Raw genomic sequence first — 12505 nt, 5'->3', positions numbered from 1 at the left:
TAAGGTGTAAGGAATAGTGTTTAGGGAGGAGGGAGTAGTGTTTAAGGTGTAAGGAATAGTGTTTAGGGAGGAGGGAGTAGTGTTTAGAGTGTAAGGAGTAGTGTTTAAGGTGTAAGGAATAGTGTTTAGGGAGGAGGGAGTAGTGTTTAAGGTGTAAGGAATAGTGTTTAGGGAGGAGGGAGTAGTGTTTAAGGTGTAAGGAATAGTGTTAGGGAGGAGGGAGTAGTGTTTAAGGTGTAAGGAATAGTGTTTAGGGAGGAGGGAGTAGTGTTTAGGGAGGAGGGAGTAAGTTTGAGCACATGGTGGTTGTCATGGCAATGTCAAACTTTGAGTTGCCTCCGTTGCTAAAGCTAAGCGCTTTCTTTCTCTATGAACATAGAGACTATGTGAACGGCGTTCTCTTATTTCTCAGAGGAGAAAACCTTTTTATCCTTCTTTGTAAGATATGGCCCTCGACGACCCAAGAGTGGAATGGCTCCGAGACCGAGTCTGCGCGGCACTTTTTCTGCCCGAACCCAAATGTTTTGAGGAGCTTCTGAGCCGCGGAGACGGAGAAGAGGAGCAGAAAATCCTCCAGTTTTTAAACGAAATCACAGAAGGGGAGTCCACCTCGGCGCTTCTGTTTTATAAACGTTTACGAGAGGAAGAAGTGGAAGTGATGGTCCCTAATGGTAACCAGACGTCTGGGCTCTTCTACTGGGGTCTGTCTAACGGTTATTTAAAGGAGAACTCCACCGTTTTTCAAAAATTAAAGTTTAGGCTATTTTATTTCGACATTTAAGTTCTAATGAGTACAAATGAAGTATGAATATGAAGCTGTTGGTCAACAATAATGAGCAAGTTTAAGGATTAGTGAGTAGAGTAGGGCTGGGGGGTAAAGAGAAGGGAGTATTGTAGTAAACTAGGGAATAGTGGGTGATATGGTGTTGAATGTGTGAGGAGCAGAGATTAGGGGGAGGGGGGTGGGGTAGAGAGAATAAAGAATAGGGATCATCCCTCTTTTACAGGAGAACCCTACTGGGTTTGAAAATTCCTCCCTTAATTAAAGGTGCATTGCGCATTCCCTTCTATTTCTAACTCGTTCAAATAAACTGTAAATTCGGAGATCATTATTAAAAATAGATATATTTGACCAACTGCGTGAACAGGTTCTGAGAAACCTGACTCACAGTGGTTCTCCTTTTGGTGCGTGGTGGTTGCTTAGAACTGAGGATGTGCGACCTCTGGCGGCCAGCGAGGTGAATTACAACTACACGCCCGGGCACTGCACTGAAACTGCCTAGTGCACCTTTAATCGGTTACGATGTAAACAAACGTACAGGGTCCGACAGCCTAATGGATATTTGGTGTGAAATGCTCTGTTCCAGAGATGGAGTGGTTGTGAAGATATTAAAGGGGGTTTCCATCAAGTTTAGAAATGTCTGGATTAAATCTTTTTTTAAAGATATTACACAGTCATTTACAGTGTTTTAACGTTAATTTCTGTCTGTGTGTGTGTCTAGGGGGTGGGGATTGTTCTCAGTGGTGCTGATATTTACCTGCTGTCTGAAATGTATAGAATAAGATGGTTAAATACGGTCAGTGCAGTCATTTAGAGTGGAGCTGGAGGGAGGGAATTGTTCACAGTGGTTGTGAATGGAACCAGACGACTGAGGTTTAAAGGGGTAATTTACTATATTTTTAAAAAGTGTGCATACATTTATATATTTGATGTATTATTAGACACTACGGTGCCTCTGGGTTTTAAACACTGTGACCACTCACTGTCCGCCCTTAACTCGAGGGTCCACCTGGTAGATGTAAAGTCAGAGACAGTAGCTCATCACAGGACACAGGACGCTGTCGGCTGGGTGTTCAGTCCAGACCTGAGGGGGTTAAAAGCTTCAGCAGCACTGCTGTGTCTGATCCACTCTACACCAGGGCAACACTGAGGTTGTGCTGCGTGGCAGCATCTGAGGTCCATTTCACATGTGGAAGAAAATAACATAAGCACAGATCTTAAAGTTAAATCTGTGGTGAGGTCAGTCCTCCTTTCTTTGTCCTTATTTTCTCCTGAAACGTGTTCACAGAGGCTCCAAAGAAAATACAAAAAAACAAAAAAAAAACTCTGAGATTTCAATACACTTACACAGATTACATTTCATCAGTCTATAAGTCTTCATAATAAACAGTTGTTACAATTTTTAATATCACTCATATAATGGTTTATCACTATCAAAAATTACTAATAATAAACAATTCAATAGAAACATATGACATAATATTGTCTTTTCAGCAATTTTGTCTTCTGATGTGATGTTGATGACATATTGAGCTTCAGCAAGTCTTCACCATTCTGTTTCAAAGTCCTTCTGTTTTATTGTCCTCTTTTGAGATTTTGGATCCCTGTAGCATTTCAGGAATCTCGAACAGCCATCCTCCCTTACAGTGATCTTCCCCCCTTTTCTTTCTGGAAGAAAGAAACAACAGCCAGTATCTTTTGCAAAAATGACAGATGCAAATAAACATCAAATAAAACTTTAATAAAAGTAACATTAATGGATTAATACGTTTTATAAGCTACAGTGTATACTTCATCCTACAATCTTTATACTTGATTACTAAATAATAAACCTAACAGAATAAAAGATAATGTCATAAGTGAATAGAAAAATATATAATAGTGGATATTCAAAATGGATATCTTTCTACCAGGTTGTTTTCCAACATTTCCTCCTCATGTTTGTCTGAGTCGGTTCTACTTAATAATGGCATCTGTACATGATTTCCAGGCATTACAACTCCAACCCATTTCAAAATCATAGCTTTCGCACAAGTTAACAACAGTGTACAAAAACAAAACATTATACACACTGCTAAAAGAGCTGCTCCAAAAACTTGAGCCAACATTGCTCCTAGTGGTCCTAATTTCTCCAATAACCAAGCATTCACAGACCATCCAGCTCCTTTTGATGGACCAAACGCCTCCCTTATATGCTTCAATGCTTCTATAACACTAGTCATATTATCCGTATTATCCGGAATCAAAGTATAACAGGCATCCCCAGTTAGATTCAAAGCCACACATAAACCCCCTTGCTTAGCTAAAATGTAATCCAGAGCCATGTCATGTCTCAACAATGTTAATCTGTGACTTTTTTGAGTATTTGACAAATACTGAAACCTTCTTATTGTTTCATTAGCAAACCCTTGTAAAGTGTACGTAATATTATCTGTATGATCCGCTAAAAATGTCACACCATACCATGGGAATAATCCTATACCCCATTTTTCTCCTATACTGATTCTCCAATGATATGCTTCCAAGTTATGAAATTGAGCCATTTCCCTTTTCTTTCTTCTCACAGAATTACCTTCAGAATTCCCTTCATCAGTTGCTTCAACTTTTTGGAGAGTATAAACCTCATAAGGAAGCTTTAATGTTGCCATATAACAACAGCCTGTCAACCCATATGGTAGAAATATGTATGCTTTATCTCCACAAACCCACCAAATATCCTTAAAATTTCCTATAGTCACATTTACAGGCAAAATGTCATACCGCACCATTAATGTTCTACTCAGTTTCCTATCTGGTGTATGTAAATTCACTTTAAACAAAACATCCTTAGGTTTAGGCTCTTTAAAATTCATCAAAATTCATAACGAGCACAATCAGATATTCCCATAAACATCCCCTGTCCATTGTGAGTATCATTGGAACAAAAACAGTCTTTAGTCTTCACAGATTTTACTTCCATCGCATCAGGCCGTGCTGTCAGTATATTTTCATGCTGATTAAGGAAATTCACATATGGTAACTTCATCAACCAAGTACAATTTAATCTAGGTCTAAACAAATGCACTGATAAAGCCATTATTATATCTTCTTCAGAGTTTTGCTGATATATTAACCACGATAAAGCATAAGATTGACACATAGCATGCAGTGGTTCTGGTACTGTCTTTAAAATTGATGGCCATGTGCTTGGTGATGGAACTTTCACCACTCATTGACCAGTCAACATCGTACTCATTCTTACGGAATGGGTTATTTGCTAAAACCATAAATTTCTAGATGCCCATGGGTCTGTGATTTGTAACACTGAAGAATCAAATCCATATGCTTTCCATTTTGCTTCTCTTTTCTGTAATGCATGGTAATGGTCAGTCATTTTTTCAGATGTCCAGTCAAAATCAAAAAACTCTCTCTGCCCTTCTAAAGTGATTTTCTCAGTGGTTACTAAACCCTTTGAATCCATGTCTTCCATTGGGTTTCTAGCTTCAAAAGTCACTTGACTGATATTCACTTTATGCTCCATATTTAACTCTGGACCCTGTGTTATGTTTACTTCCTTCTGCAATGGAAAGGACATTACTTCTGGAGTCTGGGTTACTTTTACAACATTATGTGATCTTGTTATTTTTCCATTTTCAACAGTTGTGCTAGTTTCAGATGTACCCGAAGCAGAAGTCATCATTGGCAGTGTAGTGCTATTCATCTCTTTTAATGGCATATCTAAAGTAGTAATCTGATTAGTTACATTATTTCCTTTACTTATTTCTGGAGCTAAAGTAATTGGCTTAATTTGTTCTTTAGTAACCTTTAAAGTCATTGCCATAGTGGTTTGGTCCTGAACTCTTTTAATAGATGTAAAAACTTCAATAGGACTCTGGTCTTTTATCATCACTATCACTGTACGAGTTATGTACCCTTCTCTCCACACATTTTGAAATGGCACAAACTTAAGCTCTGGTTCCAAATAAGTACAAGTGTATTCCCCTTGATCTTCCCATGTAACATTACGTAAAAGAATTGAACAATCATCTCTAACTCTGAACCACCTAAAGGCATTAAACAAAAGATACTTTCTCTGGTCATGAGGCAAATGATCAACTTCAGGTCCTGTTAACACCACTTTTTCACCACGACTATTTTTCCACTCAGGAGGACTATTACTCCCTGTATTAAATCTTCCACATTTACAGGGAAGATGAACTGCTTTACCTAATTTAGCTTTAACCACTGTCTTGAAAGGTGATGACGTTGTTGAAATTATCAAAGGCATTAGTGTAGTTAGATGTGATCCATTTACCCCCTCACTAACTTTTGACACTGGAAAAGTAAAATTCTTTAAAGTTTCATTCTCTTTAGTTCTCATACCGTTTAGGTCTAACCTTTTTCCGAACTGGTCTTTGACTCTTTTCTTGATCCAAGTCTCTGAACTGTTTTGAAATGGAATTACTGCTTTCTGGAATGGGACCTGCTGTTTCTGGGACATATTGAAATTCAACTTCTCCAAACCTTTTGTCTCGTTTACAATCTGCTGTGTCATGTCTGGCATCGTCAGAAATATACACAGAGTCATCAGCATCATCCAAACCAGGGACAATCTCCTCTTCAGGAGATCTACTCTGATTTGTTTCTTGCATGTTATTTTCAACCTCTTCTCCCTCATGTTCTTTTGGTCCTCCTGAACCTGCAACCTCACCTCCCTTTGAGAAAGGCTCCTCTTCACTTGGTGCTTTAACACAGTGAGATAAATGATACCACGTTGGAGACCCCTTGACTTGAACTGCCGTTCCAGTACTGCGAACAACTTCAAAAGGTCTATCTCTGCGTTCGTTATACCATTTTCTTCTAAATACCTTTACAAACACCTTGTCTCCAGGCTGCACTGTATTCATCCTTTGCTCATCCAGCCTCTCCTGCTCCTCCTCTTTTCTTTGCTTTTCTGAAACGTATGTGGATATTCTTTTATGTAAATTAGCTAAGTATGAAACATATGCTCTCATATCATCTTCTAAAAGAGCTAAACTTGGACCTTTCCCACTTGTACGCAAACATGGCGTTGGCATTCGTCTGCCTGTCATCAACTCATGAGGAGTCATGTGTAAATCACGCAGCTCACTTGAGCGACAAACCATTAATGCTAATGGAAGTGCTGCTATCCAATTTAACCCCGTGTGCTGACAGATTTTAACAATCCGATTTTTCAAGACACCATTCATTTTTCACAAATCCCTTGACTTTGCGGATGGTACACAGCTCCCAGACGCTGTTTAATTCCCAATTTTTGCAAAATTAATTTCACTGTTTTATCCACAAACTCTTTCCCATTATCTGAGGATATTCGATCTGGAAGTCCCCACCTGCTTATGACTTCTCTACACAAAAACTTTGACAACAGTTTGTGCATCTTTACACTTAGTTTATGACCTATTTCTCATCTGGTGCACTAAGTAGAATATCATCCATGTATTGAATAACTGTACTTTTTAACTTCTGATCTACCCCAACTAAATCATCTTTCAATACTTTATTGAAAATGTGAGGACTATGTTTATATCCCTGTGGTAATCTCTTATACTCATAGAATTGTCCCTTGTAAGTAAACCCAAATAAACCCTGACTTTCTACACTTAGTGGAACGCTAAAAAATGCTCCACATAAATCTAATACTGTGAAATACTTTGCATCCGGAGGATTTTGGGCTAACAAAACATGTGGATCTGGCACTTCTGCTGGAAAGTCTGCGACTACTTCATTTACTGCTCTCAAATCATGTACTAAACGATAAGTTATCTGGCTTCTTCACAGGCAACAAAGGTGTATTACTCTGCGGATTCTGTGTTATCTTCAGAACATCTGCCTTCACAAGACCTTCAATTTGTGGTTCGATCCCTTTGATTGCTTCTTCATTCAAAGGATACTGAAGCTTTCACGGAGGTTTTGTTCCTGGTCGGAGTTCAACTTTCACTGGTTGAGCTGACTTCACAAATCCAATGTCAGTGCTGTGTTGTGACCATAAACATGATCTTCACTCCTCCAGATGGAAAGATTCTCTTTAAGCGGTTTAAAGACAACTTCTTCTGCTTCTGCCATCATTTCACCTATTTGTTTCTGCTCACAATCTTCAGACACCAGCAAAGTCACATGTGGTACACTTTTTCCCATCTCAAACTCTTTACGCAAGTAATCATTTTTGTCTATCTTCATAGCAGCTCCTTGTGGTCCCAAAATTATGCAACATGAACGTAATTCAACTTGCTTTGGTTGATGACTCAGCCATTGTTCTCTATCTGATTGTTCAGCATCCTTAAAGTATTTCAGTGTACAATGAAATGGATACTCTGGAGACTTTGCATCAGGCATGTTTGCTACAATAAACTTCTCCCACATCTTGGCTGGTTCCAAGAATTCTTTGCTAAGATTTCCAATCCAAAATACTGAAGAAGCTTCAGTCTCTGTTTTCATCATCAGTTGATCAATCATTTCACTCGGCACTTCTACCAGGCAGCCGTCTGGTGTGCATTTTATTGTACAGTTCAGTCTGCACAAAGCATCTCTTCCCAAAAGTGCAATAGGTGTATGTTCTGATACCAGGATGGGTATTGTAGTCATCAGATGTTTATAGCAGAGCTCAATTGGTTCTGTGAGAGGAATCAGCTGTTTTACTCCCTCAAACCCGATTGTCCGAATCATCTGACCAGACTTGGGGAGGTGTATAGCATCTTCAGGCCGAATACAGGTGAAAGCAGCTCCACTATCTGCCATCATTGTCAATGGTCGATTATTTATTTTCACCTCTATTGTTGGATCTCTCTCCGGCCCTATTGCTACCAGCTGACACCTCCCACACGAGTTCTCTGGGCATCCCTAGAATCCTGGTTCCGGGCCCCTATAAGGGTTCACAGGTCCCTTGATTGACCTTGGTTGTCCTCTGAATCCTCCTCTAAAGTATCCCCTGAAGTTTCCTCCTGGCCGGTTGCATTCACGAGCAAAATGACCAAACTGTCCACAATTATAGCACACTTCAGGAGGCTGCTGAAAGTTCAGACTGAATCTTCCTGGTCTTCCTCTTCCTAGATTTCCTTGACTTCTTCCTCTCCATGTCTGCACCTGACCAAACACTGGCTGTGGCCAGGGAGTCACTGGAGCAACTGATGCTGACTGGCTCACTTGAGGTTGAGTCTGATCCAGATGCGGTCCTGGCTGATTAGGAGGCTGACTTTGTATGACTACAGCTTGTTTCTTTTCTTTTTTCTTGTTGTCCACCAATTGTATTTGGTTCAGCTTTCTGAGGGTCTCTTCATCCTGTATTTTCTGATCATGTTCCTTCTTTCTATATAGCTCCACTTGATGGGCTATATGATCTGTATAGACACTCTTTGCCATGCTTCCGACACCCACTGGTAAGGGTAGTCCCTTCTGTAATTTGGCTCGCAAATTGACTGCTCCATCTGATTTAAATCTGGATCATTTCCTGTGACATTTCTCCATACCTGATGGACTCTTGACACATAGGCTCTCGGGTTCTCATCTTCTCCCAAAGGCTCAATCAGGATATAGTCAGGATGCACATTGGTTGGAAATTAATCTTTCAATGCTCTCCACATTCGACCTCTGATTGCAGCAAACAGCTCTGGATCATTAACAGCAGTTCTTACATATCGTTCTAGGCCCGCTTTCTGTAGAATTTCTTCCATGGCTGGAACTCCCAGGAGATTTGCTAAAAGTCTCTTTATGTCACCTATTGCTGGCTGCGTTCCCACCAGAAGCTCTTCCAATTTTGAAATCCAAGGATGTGCTCCTTCTTGCAAAGTAGGCAACTTTTCCATGATATCTGACATATCTGTATTTTGCCAAGGCTTGTATTCCAAATTCTGTCCACGGACTATCACTGGACACATCTTTTCAAGTGATTTCCCTTTCTTTGGACGCAATGTGTATTGTCTTTCAGATTTTTTAGTGTCTTCATTTTTCAGATCCTCCTCATATGTCTGCAACTCTTTCAGTTGTGTCTCCAGTGAGCTAGAAGCATTATCTAAGTTCAATAAACATTGGTCTATACTTTTTTCTACTTCTCTCAAAGCTCTTCGTCTGTCTTCTCCTCTCGTGCTGGATGTTGCAGGAAAGAATCCTCTTTCAGAGAAAGATCCCTTACTCTTCCATCCATCATCACTTTCTTCATTCTCTGTTTCATCAGAACTTCCATCTCTTGAGTCCTCTTTCCTCCTACCCACATCTCCTCTTTTTTCTGCTTTAGCTAGCATTCGTCTGATGGCTGGATCATATCCACCCATGGCCTCCTCCTGGTCACTCAGATCCTCATCTCCAATGGTCCTCCTTCTCATTCTCAGTTCACCTCTAGTCTGCAGACGTCGAATTTTCTTCTTGCTTTTGGAACTCGGATACAGTTTTATCGTTGTCTCTGCTTGTCCTGTTTCAATGATGCATTCATCTTCGTCTTCAATGTGATAATTTCCTCCTTGACTAATCACTGGAAGCTGAAGATAGGCTTTTTCACTTTTCACTTCCTTCTCATAAGGTGGTGGTGTCTTAACTGAGTCCACATGTGAAAAAGACACATTAACTTCGGCCGTCTGTCTTTCGGTTTTCTTCGTAAGTTGGTTAATCGCATCTACACTTTTCTCCCTCTTGTCCTTCGCTGCCTTCATCAGTTTCTGACTCTCTTGTTCAAATAACTGGAGAATGCCAAGCTCTTTTTTTTTTCCTTTCGCTTTTCTCCTTTACGCCCTTTCTTCTGTCCTGCTTTATATGTTGATACAAGTACCTCTATTGTTTTAATTACATCTGGGTTAAGTGTCCCCTCTACCGGCCATGGTTGGTCTATGTCAGGCCATCGCTTATAAAATTTTTCTGATATTCTTGCTATGCCTTTTATTAAAGGATTTTTCTTAACTATATCAACAGGAGTAACCCCTTTTGAAACATTAGTACCCATTTTTGGCATAATAATGACTAAATATGTTCCCAACTTACACTTATTAATTATTTCTCTCCCTTTTTTTTCCTCTGTTTATACGCCACTATATTACCACAATCAATAAAAATTAATCCCCAATTGAATTTGCCAACTTCAGAGAAATCAAACCTTAATATGCAATACAATTCACACCACTAAATCCCCTTTACTAAGTAATATAACTACTAAGTGCACCATAAACCTAGATTTATTAAACATTCAATAACTACCTTGTAATTAAAGAATATACAAACTTATATAAGACTCAACAAGCACTTCTAAATATGATTACCACTAAATATTTGCAACCCCATACACTTATAGCAAAGCTTAAATCAAAAATCCCTTTTCAAATAATAATTTTTTTTCATAAACCTCGTTGTTAATTCTTTATAATCTAATTATTATCTTAAAAATGAACAACCTGTTGCCAAGCTTTCTTTGAAGAAGTCTATGTCATGTACTATAGCACCAATAATGGACTAAATGCAAATAGATAAACAAATCAATGAATTTCCAATTATTACTTTTTAATAATGAGACCTATTAATGATTTAATCTAAATGTATCAATGCAGGTGTTTGTGAAAGAAGTTTGTGGATAAAATGACTGGCCTTTGTGCAGTCTGCTCTGCTATGGGCAAATTTGACCCCCCTTTTTTCCTCCTGGTCCTCTTCTCACCGTCTCCTCACAGATGAGAGAATTCACACACACACACACACACCCCACAGGATAAAAAGACAAATATAAATTTAATACATTCAGCTTACTTCTTAGTAATTAAACATTCAATATGCTTATTTGTATTTTATTTACCAACATTTAGTTCATTCATAACATTTTTACCCTTCATTCAATATTGTAAACACCTCCAACAAATCTCTTCATTGGCTTGAAGCCTAAACGACCTTAATCTCAACCCCCCCTAAAAAGGGTCTAAAGTGATTGATGGCAATATGTTCATCCTTAATGCAGCTTCCTTTAACATCTGGTTCGGCTTAACCAGTTTAACATAAACATTTCACATACTATTCTATGACCACATGATAGTAAATTTCCAACCCTGCATCTTGGTTCCTAAGATGTATATATTAAGATAAGATTAATGTACTATGTTGTAATCTTCACATATAAACATCGCAGTGGAATGTTTAAACCCCAGAAAGCACCAATGCCAAATACTCAGAGTTATCCAATATTCACACATCGGCAGTATTTTTCATTTATCAGTTGGCAGCTAAAAATTATTATTTTTCTCATATAAAGTAACAGTACTTCACAGAGATCTCAACACCATAGACTATAAAATTCAACCCCTTTTTCTGAGCAACTGAAATAACACCATTCCAACACACTTTATTTCCATCTTGTAGCATCTCTCTCCATATAAGGCCATTCCTCAGTTCCACTGGCCTAAAACAATTACCCCATTCAATGTATATCAATTTCATCAAACTATTGCATTCAAAGAGAACACAAACAAATTACTGCTCCACCAATTCACTCTCACCCACTATGTTAAATTAATCCTCTATTCCCTTTTATTTTAGATCATAAGCACAACACAAGCACCACACCCATTATCAGGAGCTTCAAACCCCTGCACAGCACTATACATCAATATTTTCTAATTTGCCCAATAACTATTAGCTTCTATTTAAATCAAATCAACGTGGCTTTTATCAGTACGTCACAAATCAAAGTCCTGCCATTTCTCTCTTTTTCAAGAGTGAACTTTAGGCCTTACACACTTGCAGAAAGAGACCCCCCTTGCAAAGCATAAGATTTCAAAAATTCAATAAAATGAGAGGAGCCAGACCCATGATCCCTTTTTTTTCTCCCAATAAAAGCCATCATATGGAGATTTCAAAAATTTTCTCCTTTCCCCAATAACAATTTTCCCTTTAGTTCCCATGATTAAACCTTACAGTTTCCCCAATGTACCCTTTTAATTACTCAGCTTTACACCTTGCTCTCCTTTCTCCTATTCTCAGCATCTAAAAACGTCTTTCTGGAGCTCATTGTCTATATTTTCTTAATGTATAGTCTCCAAGAAAGCTCATAAAAACGTCTCTCTGGAGCTCATTTTCTACTGTTTTCTTTAATTTACTGTCTCCCAGAAAGCTAATTTATTTTTACTTTATATTTTTTTACTTTAAAAACGTCTTCTGTTCAGGCTCATTGTCATAAATAAACAAACCCCTCATTTTATTGAGGTTCATATTCATTTAAATAACTGTCCTTGAACGAAGCTCATAATTTTTACCATTACAAATTTCTTTCCCTATTAATTTCTAAATCTCTCATTCTTTATCACATTTCCCCTTTTTTTTTTTTTTTAAACACTCTTTCTCTCTGACACTCTCTAGGCAGAGGTGTCCTTTCCCACAGAAAATTCATGGCTTTTTTACAGCGCAAGGGAGAAACCAGTTCTCCCCCTCACACACTCAATATGGGGGTTGATCACTCCCCCTTTTCTCTTTTTTCTCCCAAAAAAATTCTTTCAGCTGACACACACACATGCACAGCAAGACACTCCTTTTTTCTTAACTCACTAGGCACACACACATACTCCAACATCCTCCAAACAGCGCTTACACACACTCATCATTTTCAACACAATTTCTCATAGTCGACCCATTCACACACTAACAGCATGCTTTTTATTGCTGCCCTTACCTTATTTCCTTATTTCTTATTCCTTATTTTTAATTTATGCTACCTTATGAGGTGTAATAATTCAAAAAGAGGCAGCA

The 12505-nt window shown here is 38.6% G+C and overlaps 1 protein-coding gene across 1 annotated transcript in view; it reads left to right on the top strand.

Moving 5' to 3' along the window:
• The first annotated feature begins 305 nt into the window (after positions 1–305).
• The window catches only part of LOC136676266 (dynein axonemal heavy chain 10-like), a 133516-nt gene continuing 121316 nt past the window's right edge, over positions 306–12505 (top strand). The window contains exon 1 of the mRNA XM_066653128.1: positions 306–671. Coding sequence (XP_066509225.1) covers positions 446–671 — 226 coding nt within the window. The 5' untranslated portion in view covers positions 306–445. The remainder of the gene's footprint in view (positions 672–12505) is intronic.

This window comes from Hoplias malabaricus, chromosome X2 (genome assembly GCF_029633855.1).
Source record: "Hoplias malabaricus isolate fHopMal1 chromosome X2, fHopMal1.hap1, whole genome shotgun sequence".
Taxonomy (NCBI): domain Eukaryota; kingdom Metazoa; phylum Chordata; class Actinopteri; order Characiformes; family Erythrinidae; genus Hoplias; species Hoplias malabaricus.
The sequence above is the reverse complement of the archived record's forward strand: the minus strand, read 5'-3'. Positions and strand labels throughout refer to the sequence as shown.